This window comes from Bos mutus, chromosome 4 (assembly GCF_027580195.1).
Source record: "Bos mutus isolate GX-2022 chromosome 4, NWIPB_WYAK_1.1, whole genome shotgun sequence".
Classification (NCBI taxonomy): domain Eukaryota; kingdom Metazoa; phylum Chordata; class Mammalia; order Artiodactyla; family Bovidae; genus Bos; species Bos mutus.
In genome coordinates, this window is record NC_091620.1 from 37,845,611 (window position 1) to 37,864,535 (window position 18,925).

General features: G+C 39.6%; 1 protein-coding gene across 1 annotated transcript; it reads left to right on the top strand.

The window, feature by feature from the left end:
* The first annotated feature begins 708 nt into the window (after nucleotides 1-708).
* Nucleotides 709-4,905, top strand: YAE1 (YAE1 maturation factor of ABCE1). The gene is made up of 3 exons (XM_005888150.2): nucleotides 709-877; nucleotides 2,308-2,429; nucleotides 4,301-4,905. Exons 1-3 carry the CDS (start codon nucleotides 749-751, stop codon nucleotides 4,728-4,730), a joined length of 681 nt encoding a protein of 226 aa, XP_005888212.2. The 5' UTR covers nucleotides 709-748; the 3' UTR covers nucleotides 4,731-4,905.
* The last annotated feature ends 14,020 nt before the right edge of the window (nucleotides 4,906-18,925 follow it).

Genomic DNA, 18,925 nt, shown 5'->3' on the forward strand with positions numbered 1-18,925 from the left:
AGTACTGATGGTATCCATTCATTCATTAACTTTTGTTTCAACACCTACTACAGTTTGGAACAGTGCTGGTGCTGAGTTCTTATATAAAGACAAGTCTCCATCTTCACCAGTCTTTTCTGGCATTTCAGAAGGAACAGGAGTCAGAGAAGGATGCTGTGAATCAATGAGAAATACATTTCGTTTTATAAACGCTCTCTATATTTACTGATCTCAAAAGGGCTGCAATATCTTAACTTCTTTAATGTCCTTTGTTCCACGCTCTTAACAATTGAAACAGTCGGGCAGTCCAAACCTTTAATTGCACTGAAAGGGATTCTAAAATAACGGAGTGCCTCAAAAGAACTACCTCGAAGGGTTTTGCCAATGCACGCGTCTTCAAAACCCAGACCCCAGCAGACACCACGGTAGAAGTGCAGTGTTTCACTGAACGCTGGCGCTGCCTTCCGCAGTCAAGGTCAGAGTGGTTCCACGTGGGAGGAACCGGCCTCGCCCACAAGTGCACGGTGACATTTCCAGCTTAGTAATGGGTACTTCCAAATATCAGGGAACAAAAGCCTCAGGGGGAAACCAGGACCTTCCTGGGACCCGCGACCACCCTGTGAACCCGTCACGACGTTCAGACACCGTGCACAACTACGCGCACGCGCAGCAGTGCCGCGAGCCCGGCTGCCTGTCTTCGTCCCGCCCCTCGGACCGGAAGGAGTTGCCGGCCCTTCCGGCGTCCGGCGGCCCTGTGGTTGCCTCAGTGATGTCGTGGGTTCAAGCTGCTTCTTTGGTCCAAGGTCCTGAAGAGGAGAGGGACGTGTTTGACGAGGAAGCTGATGAGTCGCTCCTGGTGCAACGGGAATGGCGGAGCCACATGCAGAGACGAGTCAAAGTAAATCTGCGTGGAGGGGGCGGGGGTCCATTGCTGTACCGGGTTGTTAGCACTGGAGCTGGGAGTTGTGATAAGGTGGGGTCCCTGGATGAAGGCTGGAGTGGTCGCGGCCTGGCCTGGCGCTGCCCTCCCTCTCCCTTACCATTCAGTCTGGCCCATGTTCTGCTACGGTTTCCCAGTGGGTTACTTGAAACCGTGCGACACCACAGGATGCTTTCCTCGAGCGCCCGTGGAGTGTGTTGGATGGACACCGGGGACCGAACAAAATAACCTTTGTCAAAGACTTTGAAGAGATTTCAGTTTGATGGGCATCAGAAGGAAAGGGGCGGACGAGAAACATTTACACTGTTCTAATTATGTCTGTCCAAGGACATGTAGGCAGTTGACATGGGTTGCTTGAATGAGTGGGGAGCCTAAAGTTAGGAGTAGTGTTAATCAGGACAGATGGGGAAAATGAACTTAAGAATGTTGTCAGAGGGCAATAAGAGAAAGCTAATAAGGAATGGAGTCACAGAGTCAGACAAGGCTGAGCGACTGAACAAAATAAGGTATGGTGGTGGCTACGTAAGGGAGTATTAATGTGTTTTTTTAATTTGTTGGGTGTGAATTATCCATCTCTAATTTGTCTTACTATTCATTGAGTCTCAGCTTAATACCACACACCCAGTCTCCAGGTGGAGCTTTCGGAGCTTAGTTCAGGGTGAGGACCAAATGGTGAGATCTGTGCCTGCTAGTGTCCTTGCCAACCATTAAATTGCCATTAAATCTGCCCTTGTTTAATGTCTCAGTAAAGTAATATTTGCTTAGCACAACAACAATGTTGTCAACTTCAGAAATGCCTTACGTGAAGCTGAGGCTAAACCAGTAAATATTGAGCACCTTTTGAGTGTTGTGGCAGGACAAAATCCTTGCGCACAGAGGATTTTCAGTTTACTTAAATTAAGGTAAATTTCTAAATCAAGCAAAATTTCTAAAACCAGACCTCTCATCTTCATTTTACTATACCAATTTCCTCTTTCCCTACTCCAGTTCCAAGACCTTGGTAACCCTGCCCTGCCTTACCCACCCACACCAAACCAGTTTCTAAAGGACCAGACACCTAATTCTCCATGTTTCCTTTCTGTGGAGCTATTGCTACCACGGATTTTTTTTTTTAATATGTAGATTCAGTATTTTAAAATGTGTCCAATAAATCTAGACTACAAAAATGGGATAAACCAACAATAAACTTTTATGAGAAGCATAGTCTACTTTGGTTGTGTGATTATGCCATATGTTTAATATGCCATCGTGGTTCTCCATGATGTTAAATAACACAATAGAGGCCTGTTTCATCACTTTCTAAATTAGTTCTGTGACTTTCTAGAAAAACCTACACTGGTTTACTTGGTGTTAAGTTACAGCTGTAATTCTTCATTACTTATTTTTAGGAAGGCTACAGAGATGGAATAGATGCTGGCAAAGCAGTTACTCTTCAAAAAGGCTTCAATCAAGGTTATAAGGAAGGTGCAGAAGAATTCATAAACTATGGACAACTTAGAGGAACATTGAGGTAATTTTTAAAACTTAAATGCTGAATTATTTTAACCTTTGTACTAGTGGAGGGTTTTGATGAAAGTAATATGTAAAAATAAAGTGTAAGCTGAAGTGTTTCCCCTCGTGTTAAATCCACAAAAGGGTACTGCAGAGCATAGACTAAAATTGCCTTCAAAAAGTCAGCAGTTATCCACTTTAATATGTAAGCCAGATGTTGTCTTTTATTGCAAAGAAATGATACAAAGGTGTCTTCTTTTTTGCTACCTGAACTACCACCAATCTGTATCTCAAAGTAATTGAAAAAATCTTCAGGTTTGGGGTAACGTTTTTATTCTTGCACATGTGACAGAACACAATAAAACAGATGTCTAGACTAGAAGTACCTGATGAAGAGTATAGCCAGTAACAGAAAAATTATTCCATTTACTTTATTCCTGAACTTTGAACACCTGTCAGGATTTCATAGGAATAATGGCATGTATTAGAACCAAGTGGTCCAAAGGCACATGGAGCTAGGAGCACGACAGGCTTGTCCTCTTTGATGCTTTGTACCTTTTAAACAGTCCTCTCTAGAGAAAAACATAAATGCTTCAAAGAATCACTGATTTTTACAAGGTATAAAATAAAAGTTATCAAAACAGGACCGAGACTTCCCTGGAAGTCTAGTAGTTAAGACTCTGCACTTCCAATGCAGGGTATGCAAGTTTGATCTCTTGTCAGGAGATGAAGATCCCACATGCCATAAGGTGGCACAGCCAAGAAAAAAATAAAAATTAAAAATAAAATTAGAAAAAAGTTATCAATACAAAAGTTCATTACATTTGAGGTTTTATAAAATTCAGCTGTCAGGAATCAGCATTTATAGTATACTATAGTAAGAAAATGATCATGTGTTCATCTTCACATCAAGTTAAATTAATTTTTTATAAGCTTAGAAAGCTTATTGCAGGGTATCTGCTGGCAATGCAGTGGATTTGGACCTCATGTTTTCATTTTCACGGTCTGCGTTCAGTCCCTGGTCTGGAACTAAGTTACCACAAGCTGTGTGACTTGGCAAAAAAAAAAAAAAAAAAAACAGTTCTTGCTAACATTACTGCTTTTCACAACAACCATTATTTCGTGACATGAATAATATGAATGTAGGAAAGTAAAAGTACTTTCTATACTAAAAAAAAAGTAAAGAAAAATAATTATTAGGACTGGAAGAATTCTAACCTTCTTCAATAAAATTGTTAGTAAAGTATCTACTCTAACAAAGTTGGAAAAGTGAGTTGTCTCAAAACTTTTTTTCCCCTCACCTTCAGTTTTGATGTCAAGCAGCTATACGGTTATAACAGTGATTTTTAACCTTGGTTACACCTTGTTATCAGCTGGGAAGCTTTTAAAAAATAACACCCCCAGAGATTCTGATTTAATTGGTCTCGGGTGTGACCTGGACCTTGATAAAGTTTAAAAGTTTTGCAGGTAATTCTGATGTGCATCCAAGATTAAGAATCACTAGTTTAGAAGCTGGCTGCTGCCTTTAAAAGAAAAACTAATTTTTCAGGTTTTTTCTTTCTCTTGAGTTGTATCCATCTTCAACAGAAGCTATAAGGGGAAAATAAAATGAGGAAAAATAGATGAGGACCTGTGAAGGAGGGGTTATGAATTATAAACAGTTTATATGATTAACTCCAGTTGTTTAATTTCTGTTGAAAGATAATGTCCTTATATTTATAATCTTATTTTACCATCATTACTTTCCTGATTTTGACTCACATTGCTATTATTATTAATTTTTGCATGATTTTATCTAGAAGAGAAACGTAAGCCTTAGCTTCAAAAATTCTAAAAGCCTTTGATTGTTTAATTTTTTCCTCTTTAACTCTTATTTATATTTTCGTTCAGTGCTTTGCTCTCCTGGTGTCACCTTCATGATAATAGTTCGGCTTTGATCAGTAAAATAAATAATCTTCTGGATGCAGTTGGCCAGTGTGAAGAGTATGTGCTCAGACATCTGAAATCAATCACTTCACAGCCACATGTTGTAGATTTATTGGACTCCCTTCAGGATATGGACCTTTGTCATGTAGCTCCAGCTGAGGAAAAGATTGATGAAGTTAAAGATGAAAGATTCTGTGAAAATAATGCTGAGTTTAACAAAAACTGTAGTAAGAATCGTAGTCAGGTAGATTGTTCATCTTTAGAATGTTGTAGAGCCCAGGAGCATGCATGCCCTGAAAACCCAAGCCTCACTTGGATTTTAGAACAGACAGCCAGTTTGGTAAAACAGCTGGGAGTATCAGTAGACATATTACAACACCTCAAACAACTGTAAAAATTACCTTCCCTTTAATAATGGAGGCAATGTTCAGAACATTCTTAGAACATTTTGTTTCTGAACAAGCTAACCAAAATTTGCACTGGTTTCTACACTTCACTTGTAAGGGTATCCCTTCATGTAATGTTGAAACATCTTCAAAATTAATATATTAAAGGTAATATAATCCTTCTTTTTTTGTCAATGGTAATTTTTATGTGGTTTAAGATATGCTCAAAAATTCCAGTTGTCTTCATTTTCAAATTTCTGGGGACTCATTACTATCAGAAATTAACAAGAATCAGACTACAGTTGACCCTTGAACAACACAGGTTTTAAAGGTACCCATCCACCATGCAGTAAAAAAATCTGCATACTACTTATAGCTGGCCCTCCATATCTGCAGTTATGAGTTTCAGATTCAACCAGCCTCAGATCATATAGTACTGTAATATTTACTATTGAAAAAGGTCCAAGTGGAAGTGGACCCTCAGGGTTCAAACCCATGTGTTCAAGCATCAACTGTTATTTTGTAAGGACTTAGCCCTGCTTTCTGCTCCTGTCACATTGTCTTGTGATTAGGACCTCATCAACTAATCAGACCAAAGTTACAAAAAATAACCTAATGGCCAAAGTTGTAAATAGACACATACATATATATAGATAGATAGATAGTATATGTAGTATATTTGAAATTAAGAGGCTAATAAGTATAAAACTGAAGACATGTTTATACTGATAATTAAAAACAATTCTAAAGTTTGCTTTAGTTTTTAAGTATTACTGATTTTTTGTTGAAGTGTAATTTTTTAATAATGTTTCAGGTGCACAGCAAAGTGATTCAGTTATATATTTTTTTCCATTATAGGGTATTACAAAATATTGAATATAGTTTTGTGTGCTATACAGTAGATTCTTTTTATCTATTTTATATATAGTAGTATGTACATGTTAATTCAAAACTCCCAATTTATCCCCACCTCCTTTCTCTTTTTAGTAACTAAGTTTGTTTTCTATGTCTGTGAGTCTGTATCTATTTGTATAATTTTTTTAGATTCCGCATATAAGTGATATCATGATATTTGTTAAAGTTTGTTTCAGTTTTGTGATGATTAGAAGTAAGGACACAATTCCAAGAAAATACAGAAAATCCATTCCATGCTCAAGTACTTACCTGGCTTTTCCAAGTTGTAACCAGTTAGTAGTATTGCTTGACAGTGCGCCACATTACTCCTAAACTGCAGTTTTCCTTTTATTTATTTAGTAATAAAACATTGAAGCCACTGACTTCTTTATTGTAGCAATATTCTTAGTCTAGCATAGACAAAATTAGATTCAAATTTTTGCTCTAGGACCTAAGCATGTAAGATCAGGAAAAAGTTTTTCATCACTTTTTTGCCTGAAACACAAATTTATATAACAAATCCGACTTCGGAGACACCCAAATGATTGCCCCTCATTGATAGCCTTAACTTATATCTATCATCTACTCTAAAAGACAGTCTTATCTGATAAAAGAGGTATTTCAGGAGATCAAGAAAATGTACTACTGCAATTTTGAACTTCCTTAAAGTTCACCAAACATTATGAAATTGAGGCAACAAATTTGAAATTAGAAAACCACAAAGTGTTTAGAATTTACTAAAACATACTGAAGATAAGTGACATTTGATAGCTGGTTTTTAAAAAGTATTTGATTACATCTCTCTAGATGTAAATAATATTATTTCAGAGATTTAGTAATTTGCCTTGTTATACAGATACTACTACCATATGTATGAATGCAGCAAAAATCTCAAATCCACCTGGAATATTATAAGCAGCCTCTTAGATATGAAATATACCCATCTTTAATAATATATCTCAAGAAAGTCACCCTGAATAAAAATTTCATGAGTGCAGCAAATCTAGAGATCTTATCTGGGTTCACCCTGACATTCCCTGAGGATAACAACCTTTGGCGCCATTGAAAATAGGGTGTTTTGTGTAGATGTTCACAGAAAAGGGAGCCAAGAGAATTAGGTGAGTTAAATGAGGCTGTTTGATTGAAAACATCTCTTTAAGTTTACATTGCCTTTTGAAAAACAGAAGTTCCTTGCCGGGGTCCAGCCCCGGCTGATCCAGGGTATTCGAAGGAGAGACGGCGTAGGCGAAGATCAGGAAACAACTGCTTAATTAAACGTTAATTAAGGATATAAAGAGTAATAGAATAAGGATAGCTCAGTAGGAAAATTCAGTGGAGAAAAGAGGCTGAGTGGCTTGGTTTACGCGGGAGACCAATAAAACTTCAAGACAAAAAGTTGGCACCACTTACGTAGGCCGCAGGCGTCCTTCCGTTCTCCCGAAGGAGAGGAGACACTGAGGCCTCCCTGGTCGGATCTTAGAAGCCCAGGCATAATTAGTAAGCATGGTGGGTTCCGCGCTCCAGATGGAGACTCAGCCAGAGTGGGAGAGAGAGCGACATGGGGAGACCAGTATTTCGAGAAACTGATCCCAATTCTTTGTTTTCCATGGTCTACTTTTATACACTGAGATGTTATGCAAAAGTCACGTGGGGTCAGCAGTCCTGACTTTTATCAAAGTCAGGTGCTTCATACAAATATATACAGAGGTCTTAGGGGTGTTACATCATCTTCTGGCCCGGGGGGCCTGCTGATAATTTATGACCCTCTCCTTGTGACAACGGTCAGTCAACCAGGACACTTATTTCTCCAGGGGTGATTATTCTTAAAACAGACACCACCCAAATAAAGTTACATTCCTATAGAGTGAGGGTGTAGTGGGTTTTAGTTAAGGAAAGAATTTACTTAGCCTAAGGTCTGACGTGATTAATATCAAAGGTTAATACTTATTTCTTCTATATATTCATTAATGTGTGTAAGGGCAGGGAATGTGGAGACTTAGCAACAAACATTGGCTCAACAAATGAAAAACCCTTCACCAATACAATTTCTAACCAGCCCATTATACTTATACTAATAGTTTTCTAACTTTTCTAAGGAACCTGTTTTTAGAAGGTTTAAAGCATCTCGTGCCTCTCACGGTTGGGAGGCTGTGAGCAATCACATGTGGCCGGACAAGCCTGTCAGGCAGGCTAGAGAACCTTCAGAGGAGTTTGTAGGTTAAAACACTCTTATCACGCCCAGGAATTATTAACTGGAGCTCTAGGTTAACTCCTTCTCCGAAAGAGGTCGTGGGGGACAGCCCCCCGTAAAGTCAGAGGTGTAGGTAAGAGCACAAAGTAGTAAAGTAGGCAGGCTCTGGTTATGGGGGTAGATGCTCGAGGATTTCCAGGGGAACTCCTGAGGCTCGATCCCGCCTTTGTGTATGTCGAGCCTCCTTCCTCATGACCTTTGCCATGGGTGGAGTACCTCACTCTGGCCCCCAACAGTTCCTGAAATGCAGAGAAAAAGTAATGGAATGCTCATTTTATACCTGTGTTTCCTGAGCCTCTGTACTAAAACCAGCAAGAAACCTTGCCTTGTGTCTTTTACCCTGCCTTGTATATTGTAGGCTTACCAATTCTCGCCATGAAAAGACCCTAGATAAACATAAATATAAAGCAAGATTGCCCCAGAGCAGATATAGCCAAGAGTTTCAAGACCCAGGATCCAGACATTAGGCTTGGGTGATGTGGTTTCCTTAAAAACAGAATTTTCACCTTAAATAAGTAATTTCTAGATACTGACATACCTGGAGTTTTTTATTTGTTGTTGGGTTTTTTAAAGCCCATAATACTATTCTTCTCTGACAGAGCTGTTGAAGCCACCAAAATCTTTGTGATACACAGACAAGTGGACAGTGGGCAGCTGAATTCACCTACCTCATCCTTACCTCATTTATATCCTTAGCACTGCTCATTAACTGCTTTTGTGGTACACCAAAATAAAAGCCTTGAACCAAGTCCAAGCTGTGATTTTCACCTATCTTCAAACTAATTAAAGCTTTGTGTTCCAGTCTAAGAGAAAGAGAAATAAATATATAGAGAGATTCTTTTTTCAAATTCTTTTCTATTATGGTTTATTTCAGGATATTGAGTATAGCTCCCTGTGCTATATAGTAGGGCCTTGTTATTTATCATTCTGTATATAATAGTTTGCCTCTGCTAATCCCAAACTTCATATCCATCCCTCCCCGACATCCCCTCCCTCGGCAACCACAGGTCCATTCTCTTGTCTGTGAGTCTGTTTCTGTTTTGTAGATAAGTTCCTTTTGTCATATTTAAGATTCCATACGTAAGTAATGTCATATGATGCTTCTCTTTCTCCTTCTGACTTCACTTAGTCTGATAACCTCTATTTCCATCTATGTTGCTGCAAGTGGCATCATTTCATTTTTTAAATGGCTGAGTAGTATTCCATTGTATATTTGTACCACATCTTCTTCATCCATTCATCTGTCCAGGGACATTTAGTTGTTTCCATGTTTTGTCTATTGTGAACAGTGCTGCTATGAACATAGGGGTGCATGTATCTTTTTTAATTATAGTTCTGTGTACATATATGCCCAGGAGTAGGGCATTTACTGGATTGCTGGATCATACGATAGCTCCATTTTTAGGAACCTCCATACTGTTCTCCATAGTGGCTGCACTAATTTACATTCCCACCAACAGTGTGGGAGGACTCCCTTTTCTCCACACTCTCTCCCGCATTTGTTATCTGTAGACTTTTTAATGATGGTCCTTCTGACCGCTATGAGTTTTCACTTGTATTTTAGAGAGAGATTCTTAATTTCCGACCAGTAGATGAAGTGAATATCATATGTCATGTTAATAAACTACCATTCAGATTTCTTGCTGTACAGAAATTCTCAAGTCTCTGTCATTAATATATCAGTACTTCACCTCCATAATTACTTTTCTTTCTTTTGCCCTCATTTACTGCCTTTTCTCAACGAACCTGGAAGAAGAGTCTGCTGTCACTGTCTCAAATTATTTTTTCCCCACCCGCTCCTCATCTTGTTGCCGAGGTCTCTGGTGGCTGCTAGGTCATACAGCTGCCCTGACTGACTGGTTTCTAGTCTTCTCCCCTGTCTCCTCCATCACTGGCATCTACCTCTACATCCCCCTACCTGCCTTCTGCAGCAGCACTTTTCCTCTTTGTCCTGCTCATTACTACTTGCTTCTACTGGGTAAATTATAAACTTGAATTTCATTTCCAGACCCAAGCAGCACTGTCTTTCTCATCCTGCATCCTGCTCCACTATGCACACAGACACTCTGCACTTCTTTATATACTGCAGTTCTACGTGGACAATTCCCAACTTCTAAATTTACTCACTCTTGACTCCTCTACCTGGAAGAGTAGAAGACCATCATTCCTTCCCAACATTCCTTCCACATCATTCTCTCCCAACAAATTCCTATTTATCTGTCAGTCCTAACTCAAATTTTACCTATCTTAGGCAGAGGTGGTTGCCCTTTCCAGTGTTCCCTCTGTATCAATTGGAGTACCTCTGACTTCAAATTTACAGGGAAGTACCGTATTCATCATTATATCCCCAGCACTTAACCATCACACCCTGTTTATAGATGTATATGTGCTGCTTGATGAGAGGAAAAAATAACTATATCTGCTAGCCACAATGAAAATGTAATCAGGAATTTAGAATTCCAAAATACATCACATATTTTATTTTTAGACGAGAAAACAAACCTTTATGTTTGCCTTTTAAATTTTTTTTTCATTTTACATGTTAATAAGAATCCACATATACAAATTCTGTCTTTATCTTGTACTAAGCTAAATAGTGGCACTAAGACAATGTTATTTACCAATTGCTAAATGAATACTACTGTCGGGGGCCAGAGTGAGGTACTCCGCCCATGGCAAAGGTCATGAGGAAGGAGGCTCGACATACACAAAGGCGGGATCGAGCCTCAGGAGTCCCCCTGGAAATCCTCGAGCGTCTACCCCCATAACCAGAGCCTGCCTACTTTACTACTTTGTGCTCTTACCTACACCTCTGACTTTACGGGGGGCTGTCCCCCACCACCTCTTTCGGAGAAGGAGTTAACCTAGAGCTCCAGTCAATAAAAACTCTTGGGTGTGACAAGAGTGTTTTAACCTACGAACTCCTCTGAAGGTTCTCTAGCCTGCCTGACAGGCTCGTCGGGCCACATGTGATTGCTCACAGCCTCCCAACCGTGAGAGGCACGAGATGCTTTAAACCCTCTAAAAACAGGTTCTTTAGAGAAGTTAGAAAACTATAAGTATAGTGGGCTAATTAGAAATTGTGTTGGTGAAGGGTTTTTCATTTGTTGAGCCAATGTTTGTTGCTAAGTCTCCATATTCCCCTGCCCTTACACACATTAATGAATATATAGAAGGAATAAGTATTAACCTTTGATATTAATCACGTTAGACCTTGGGCTAAGTAAATTCTTTCCTTAACTAAAACCCACTACACCCTCACCCTGTAGGAATGTAACTTTATTTGGGTGGCGTCTGTTTTGAGAATAATCAGCCCTGGAGAAATAAATGTCCTGATTGACTGACCGCTGTCACAAGGAGAGGGTCGTAAATTGTCAGCAGGCCCCCCTGGCCAGAAGATGATGTAACACCCCTAAGACCTCTGTATACATTTGTATGAAGCACCTGACTTTGATAAAAGTCAGGACTGCTGACCCCGCGTGACTTTTGCATAACATCTCAGTGTATAAAAGTAGACCATGGAAAATAAAGACTTGGGATCAGTTTCTCGAAATACTGGTCTCCCCATGTCGCTCTCTCTCTCACTCTGGTTGAGTCTCCATCTGGAGCGCGGAACCCACCATGCTTACTAATTATGCCTGGGCTTCTAATTTCCGACCGGGGGAGGCCTCAGTGTCTCCTCTCCTTCGGGAGAGAACGGAAGGACGCCTGCGGCCTTCGTAAGTGGTGCAAACTTCTTGTCTTGAAGTTTTATTGGTCTCCCGCGTAAACCAAGCTACTCAGCCTCTTTTCTCCACTGAATTTTCCTACTGAGCTATCCTCATCCTATTACTCTGTATATCTTTGATAAAATATTTAAATAAATAGGTCGCTGACGCCGTCCCCGCTTCGAATACCCTGGATCAGCCGGGGCAGGACCCCGGCATACTACAGTATAATTTTTAGTGATAAAAATTTTATTTGAACAGTTTTAGTTATTAAGGACAGAAAGATACTACAAAAGAAAAAACTAGAAGGATATATAAATAGTTTCTGGCAGACTGCCTGGTACATGGTGTCTAACGACAATAGGAAGGAATTGGAGGAAATAGAGGAGTGGAAAGTTAAGAGCTAACGTGGTATACAGGATATACAGGCAGTGTCCTGAAAATTTCGCCTGTATTGTTTAATCCTCATAATGTCCCTAAGCATCAAGACTATTCATTATCCTCATCCTAAAGATGAAGAAACCAGAGCCCAAGAAGACTGGCTTATCCAATCACAGATATTAAACGGGCCAGTTGAGATTGAAAGCAAAGCAGTTGTACCTGCAGAGTTGGTGCTCTGGGTAAATGTGTATGAAATAATAACACGGCAGTAGTGACTGTTTTTAGTGAAGGGACTATGAACTGTATTTCCCCCTTGCTGTTAATTTCTATGTTTCTGCATTTTTCCAGTCTTACCTAGTCAGCAAGTATTATTTCTATAACATGTATAGTAATCAGCATTTACAAGAAGAGAAAAATTTGTTTGCTATACATCTAAAACAAGAAATTAAATGCCATTTGCTACTGGGAGAATATCTAGAAAGTGTTAATGAAAGGTGTGTTCTGCATATACAGAAACTAAAGTCTCCATGGACTCAGACTTTCTAGAGTCCTCGTGGAGAGGATAATTTGTGTCACTTGTTGCCATAATGTTTCTTTCGCTTTCATAAATTTCCTACTTAACTTTCAAATACAGAGTGTGAGTTCATCACTGGCAAGAATATGTATTGCTACAGATCTGCCAAAAAGAGCCTAGAGTCCTTACCATACACCGAACTCCGTTTTCTTGCCCTATATTCTGCTCTTTCATGAAGATTAAAGTATAATAAGAACTACGCACAACGAATTCAGATCTGCAGAAGTTGAATCCTGTTTGTTTTGTAGACAGTTCACAATTGAGAGGCCGACCCTGAACTTCTGGATCTGGTTTATTTCCAAGAGTTGTTGAATTAGTTCAAGGCCACTGGGTGGTGCTGGTGCATCCTGATACCTATTGTGCTCTCAAGACAGGAAGCCAGTGATTATTCCTGAAGCTATCTGTGCCAAACAAATTGAGTCTTTTGTAAGACTGGAAGGATAGGGAGAGGTTTCTGGAGTATGTTAAAAAAAAAACTCAGAAAGGTAAGGTGTACTCCCCCTGCTTTTTTAAAAAAAGGGAGACCCTGGTTCTGGATACTCCACTCCAGTATTCTTTCCTGGAGAATCCAATGGACAGAGAGGAGCCTGGTGGGCTACAGTCCATGGGGTTACAAAGAGTCAGACACGACTAAACAACTCACACTTCAGGCTGAGAATTTTTCTCAATCAAAATAACCAATCATAAGAAAACCTGGTGGCAGGAAAAAAGCACCATTTATTCTCCAAATCCCTGAGACCTAAAAATAAATGCCTAGAACTCAAAGCATATAACCTTCAATCAGAAGTGATATAAGATTACAATTTTACATGCATGAAGCATTTCTACTTTGTCAGGACTGTGCCTAAACTGTTTCAAACATTAATCTCTCTCACATACACAGATACAAACAACTCAGGATTTAGGGATAGTAAGACAGAGACAGCAGCTTACTTTTTTAGCCTATCAAATAGGTCACAACCCTCCTTTTTTAAGTCAACAAATACACAACTAGGTACATTTTCCTCACATTAAACACAACTCATTCCAGCTAATATTTAAGTCTATTTCCTTATGGATTGCAGAGTCACCATAATATCATACTGCTTTGTTATTTATAAAATAAGTGTAAGGTTTTACAAAGAATTTTTAACATAAAGCTAAAGTGATTTTTCAAGTCCCTTGTAATAATAATATGAATGATTTGACAGTAATCATACTGACAGCCCTTGCCAATAAAGTAAAGCTGGACTGGAATGAGGATATAACATAAATAACCTGAGAATAAAATCTTTCTTTTTCTTATTTGGAAACTATACTATAAAACACCTTCCTTCAAATATCAGATCCTACAATATCCAGAAATTCTAATTTATGATGATAAACTACAGTGAAACATCAAATCATACTTTGAGAACCTTCAATGATGAAGTCTTTACTTTGTATAAACTAACCACAATTTTTAATCTATCTGCTATATTAAAAATCAGGGCCTTCCCAGATGGCACAGTGGTAAAGAATCCACCTGCCAATGCAGGAGACACAGAAGACATGGGTTCAGTCCCTGGCTGGGGAAGATCCCCTGGAGGAGGAATGGCAACCTACTCCTGTATTCTTGCTGGGGAAAACTCATGGACAGAGGAGCCTGGCGGGCCTCAGCCCATGGGTTCACAAAGAGCCGGATGTGACTGAGTGACTGAGCACACACATCCTAGAAATCATTGCCATAGAGTTGATTATGATCCAAAACTCATTTAATGCATTTAGACATTTAAATCCAAGGTGGGAGCCAGTTAAACTACTTTCATTTGAAGTCACTTTGTTTTGCTATTCAAGATGCCAAATAACATATTATTAGTCTGTACTTTAACCTTATAGGCCTGTATGAGGTTCATTGGATGTCTAGAATATGGCATAGTATTGTGACCCCAGCTCAGAGACTGTTTTGCTTTCTGTCTGTGTGCTAGAACAAAGGACTGCCTTCATGAAGGTAGCAGCAGAGCTGGGGTCAGGGGTGTGAGCCAGGTTCACTCAGCTGCTCACAGGCCCCACCTCTTTAGTAAACATGAGGCTCCTGACCTCATCACAGGATACTGCTGTCACCAAGGAAGTAACCAAGGGACAACTTGAGAAAGTCAGGCCACTAACCAACTGAGTGACTCGTGATAGATCCTGTTCAATTAGTGGGAAGAATGAGCAGAGAGACAGACATGGGTGCTGAAGATCAGTATAGCTTCTGGTTTGATATAGCAGAGTATGAATCAAATCAGAAACACCCGTATCTAGGAATTTGATCTAAGAAAGTAATTAAACACGTAGAAGAAACTTCAGCAAAAAGATATTTATTGCCTATGCAAAGTAGATAATGATTAAAAACAACCTAAATGACCAACAGTAAAAGAATTGCTAAGGATATTTTGATATATCCACTCAGAAATGTGAATGCACTCATTACAGATGATCACTATGAGATCTATAGAAACAGGGAAAATAATTATGGTATTTCAAAAGTAAAAGTCACTGTAAAATGTTTCTTATGTATGTGTACAAATTATGTAAAAAATGTTTTTGCAGATAAAAACTAGAATATGAGTCTCAAATATACTAAGATACTAATACGGTAGGATTAGAGGGTTTTTTTTTTCCTTTTTCAGAACTTACTTTAATGTCACTGTGCTGTTTTACAATAAGAAAAGAAAAATATTTGTAGAGGCATTGGTTTTTAAGAAAAAGAACAATATGTACTTTATCATGAAAATCAAAATCTGGGGAAAAGGTAGATACACTTAATTCAAAACAGTAGATCAGAAGAAGATCCCCAGACAACTATCTGGTAAGGAGGGGGAATACAAGAAATCAGAAGATTTTGCTTATATTTTTTTCCAACTATGTAAAAAAGAAAAACCATTCCTATTTGCCCTTAGTACATTTTTTGAGAGTCACTGTAAGGTTTTACTTCAGCTGATGCTAACAATTACACCAAACTGTAACTGAGGTGGTGCCCCGAGAATGTGGGTACATTCTTGGTAGCATGAGCAAACTAGCTTTCTTAAAAATCTGTGGGGCTGCTACTCTCTTAACAAAATAAAACAGATAAAATGAAGTCTTTATTGAATCTGTTACTATTGCTTCTGTGTTAAAAGAGAAAGATCAATCAGTTCATAAAATTGAGACTACTATTAGCCAGCTGAGTTATTTTGCACTCATTCTTGGGGGAAACTGATATCACACATGTAAATCAATTCTACACAATATATAATATCCAATAATAAGACACTTCAAACCTCAGAAAGCTCAATGAGAAGTGACTGACTGCTAACTTAAATAGATTTGAAAGAGAATACATATTTACATAATTTATTTGGTTCTCGATATTGATTTGATTGTGGTAATAATTTTGGTTAAGTTTGCCATTATTTTGTATATGTTAATGAATTGTATGTGTATAAGCTGTCTACTTCACCAAAGAGATTTGAGCCTCTTTAGTTTCCAAGTCTGTAAAATGGAGGTGATGATAGCAATCTCATTGTTTCTGTGAAGATCACATGCTATGAAATAACATAAGAACAGTGCTTACTAGGTGTCAGGCACCCAGTGAGCACTCAGTAAGGGAGGGCACGTACCCTGTGGTGGCTCAGCGTGGCAGCCCTGAAGCCAGATTGTCTGCTTCAAAGCACAGCACCATCATTTGCAAGGCACTGCACCTTTCTGCAGCCCTCTCCAGTACTCTTGCCTGGAAAATCCCATGGACGGAGGAGCCTGGTGGGCTGCAGTCCATGGAGTCGCTAAGAGTCGGACGTGACTGAGCGACTTCACTTTCACTTTTCACTTTCATGCATTGGAGAAGGAAACGGCAACCCACTCCAGTGTTCTTGCCTGGAGAATCCCAGGGACGGGGGAGCCTGGTGGGCTGCCATCTATGGGGTCGCACAGAGTCGGACACGACTGAAGTCGACTTAGCAGCAGCAGCAGCAGCAGCACCTTACTGTGCCTCTTCCTTCATCTTTCAAATATTAGTGCCTATCATAGTTTTATTGTAAAAAAAATGAATTTTATATATAAAGCATTAAAGACAGTGTCTGGCACATATTCAGTGCTCACAACACATTGTTGTTTAGTCGCCAAGTTGTGTCCGACTCTGTGACCCCGTGAACTGCATCATGCTAAGCTTCCCTGTCCTTCACTATCTCCCTGAGTTTGTTCAAACGTACGTCCATTGAGTCAGTGATACCATCCAACTATCTCATCCTCTGTTGCCCTCTTCTCCTTAATCTTTCCCAGCATCGGGGTCCTTTGCAGCGAATTGGCTCTTCACAGCAGCAGCTTCAGCACGACACATTAGCTATTATTATATTTGCTCCTGAGCATCATGCCTATAATTTAGATAAAATGCAGCAAGAGATTTAACTGTCTTTGGATACCTTTAGCTATCATGGTACTCTGCCATGACTGGGACACAGCCAGGCTTCCCACTGACATAACTAAAGGTAATTAGTGTGATTTCTCCCTATGTTATCTTAAAAGAAAGGGGGAGATGGAGAGAAAGAAGAAAACACTTCCAAACATTTGCAAACGTTAGTATAAAATTACTTAAAGTGATGATGATCAGTGAAGTTTTTGGTTGCCAAAGTGATGGTGGAAGGATGCTCCTTGGCAGTACTTTTGGGAAGAGGATGCTGTGCATCGTGCCCTGCCAGGTTGGTCCTGCAACAAAGAATTGTCCAACAGCCCTCGAATTTCACACAGCCCAGGAGACATTCATGTAAATGAAGATGCAGTTTGTAATTATCTAAGCCTAGAATACAGCTATATTTTAATTATGAACACAAAGTATTTTTGCTTTATTCTAACCACTTTTTGAAGTTATAAAATAATTAGGTTCCTTGTACAGAAACATTGTAAAAAAAAAATATATCGGGAAAAGTAAATCTTCCATATTGCTACCAGTTATGGACTGAATTGTGTTCCCCCAAAATTCATGTCAAAACCTTAGCCCCAAGAACCTCAGAATGTGACTATATGTGGAGAGAGGGCCTTTGAAGAGATGATGAAGTAATGTTGATATGTGCCAGAAACAAACACAGTATTGTAAACCAATTATCCTCCAATTAAAAATAAATTAAATTAAAAAAAGGGATGATGAAGTTAAAATGAGTCTATGAGGATGGGCCCTAATCCAATCTGACCTGTACCCTTCTAAGAAGAAGAAATTTTGACACACAAAAAGACATCAGACATGAGTGCACAGAGGAAAGACCATGTGAATACACAACAAGAAGGCAGCCATCTGCACTCCATCCGAGGGGTGAGGCCTCCGAAGGAATCACACCTGTTGCCATCAGATACCTAGTCTCCAGAATTATGAGAAAATAAATTTCTGCTGTTCATCGTCCAGTCTGTGGTGTCTTATTATGGCAGCCCTAGCAAACTAATAATGGAGAAGGCAATGGCACCCCTCTCCAGTACCCTTGCCTGGAAAATCCCATGGACGGAGGAGCCTGGTGGGCTGCAGTCCATGGGGTCGCTAAGAGTCGGACACAACTGAGCGACTTCACTTTCACTTTTCACTTTCATGCATTGGAGAAGGAAACGGCAACCCACTCCAGTGTTCTTGCCTGGAGAATCCCAGGGACGGGGGAGCCTGGTGGGCTGCCATCTATGGGGTCGCACAGAGTCGGACACGACTGAAGGGACTTAGCATAGCATAGCAAACTAATAAAACACCCCTCCAGATTCTTCCAGAATCTTTCTATACACGTTAGCAAATGGGACAGTTTTATTTTCTAGAAATTCATTGTTTCATCAGAGCTTCAGAGAGGTTTCATTGGCATGCAAAACAAATCCCTACTGAAATGAGATCATACCAGATATACAAAAAGCAGCTTTATTTTTTCACTTAAAAATGTATCTGTGTCAGTAATGATAACCATAATTTATTAAAGGCTTTATAATCTCCAGGCACTGAGGGTAAATACTTTGCTTACAGTGTGTTAAAGTGCCCCTGTCTCTCCAAGCCAAATGAGATGATAGGCTTGAAAGCCTTTGGAAACTCTGAAGCTTAAGCTACATATAAAGGATGTACCCCTGACTGCAGCCTTCAGAGATTTACTGACTGATAAACATCAGGCCTAGAAGGAACCTTAATAAGTCAGGGCTTCTAATTACTGTGTATGTCAGGAAACATGTCAGAGGCCCCGAGAAAACAGAACCTGTTGTGACCCTTAGATGGGATCATCAAATTGGCTCTCGACAGCAGAAGCCAAAAGAATAACTTCTTGCAGGATTTCGGGAACCAAGGGAGAACCAAGCCCAGAAAGTTAAAGGAGGGGGCAGTGCTTCCCCCAGACACTTCTAGCCACTTGGACTCTCAGCAACACCACTGCCACTGTGACTCCAAGATTTTGTTGAACCTCTTCC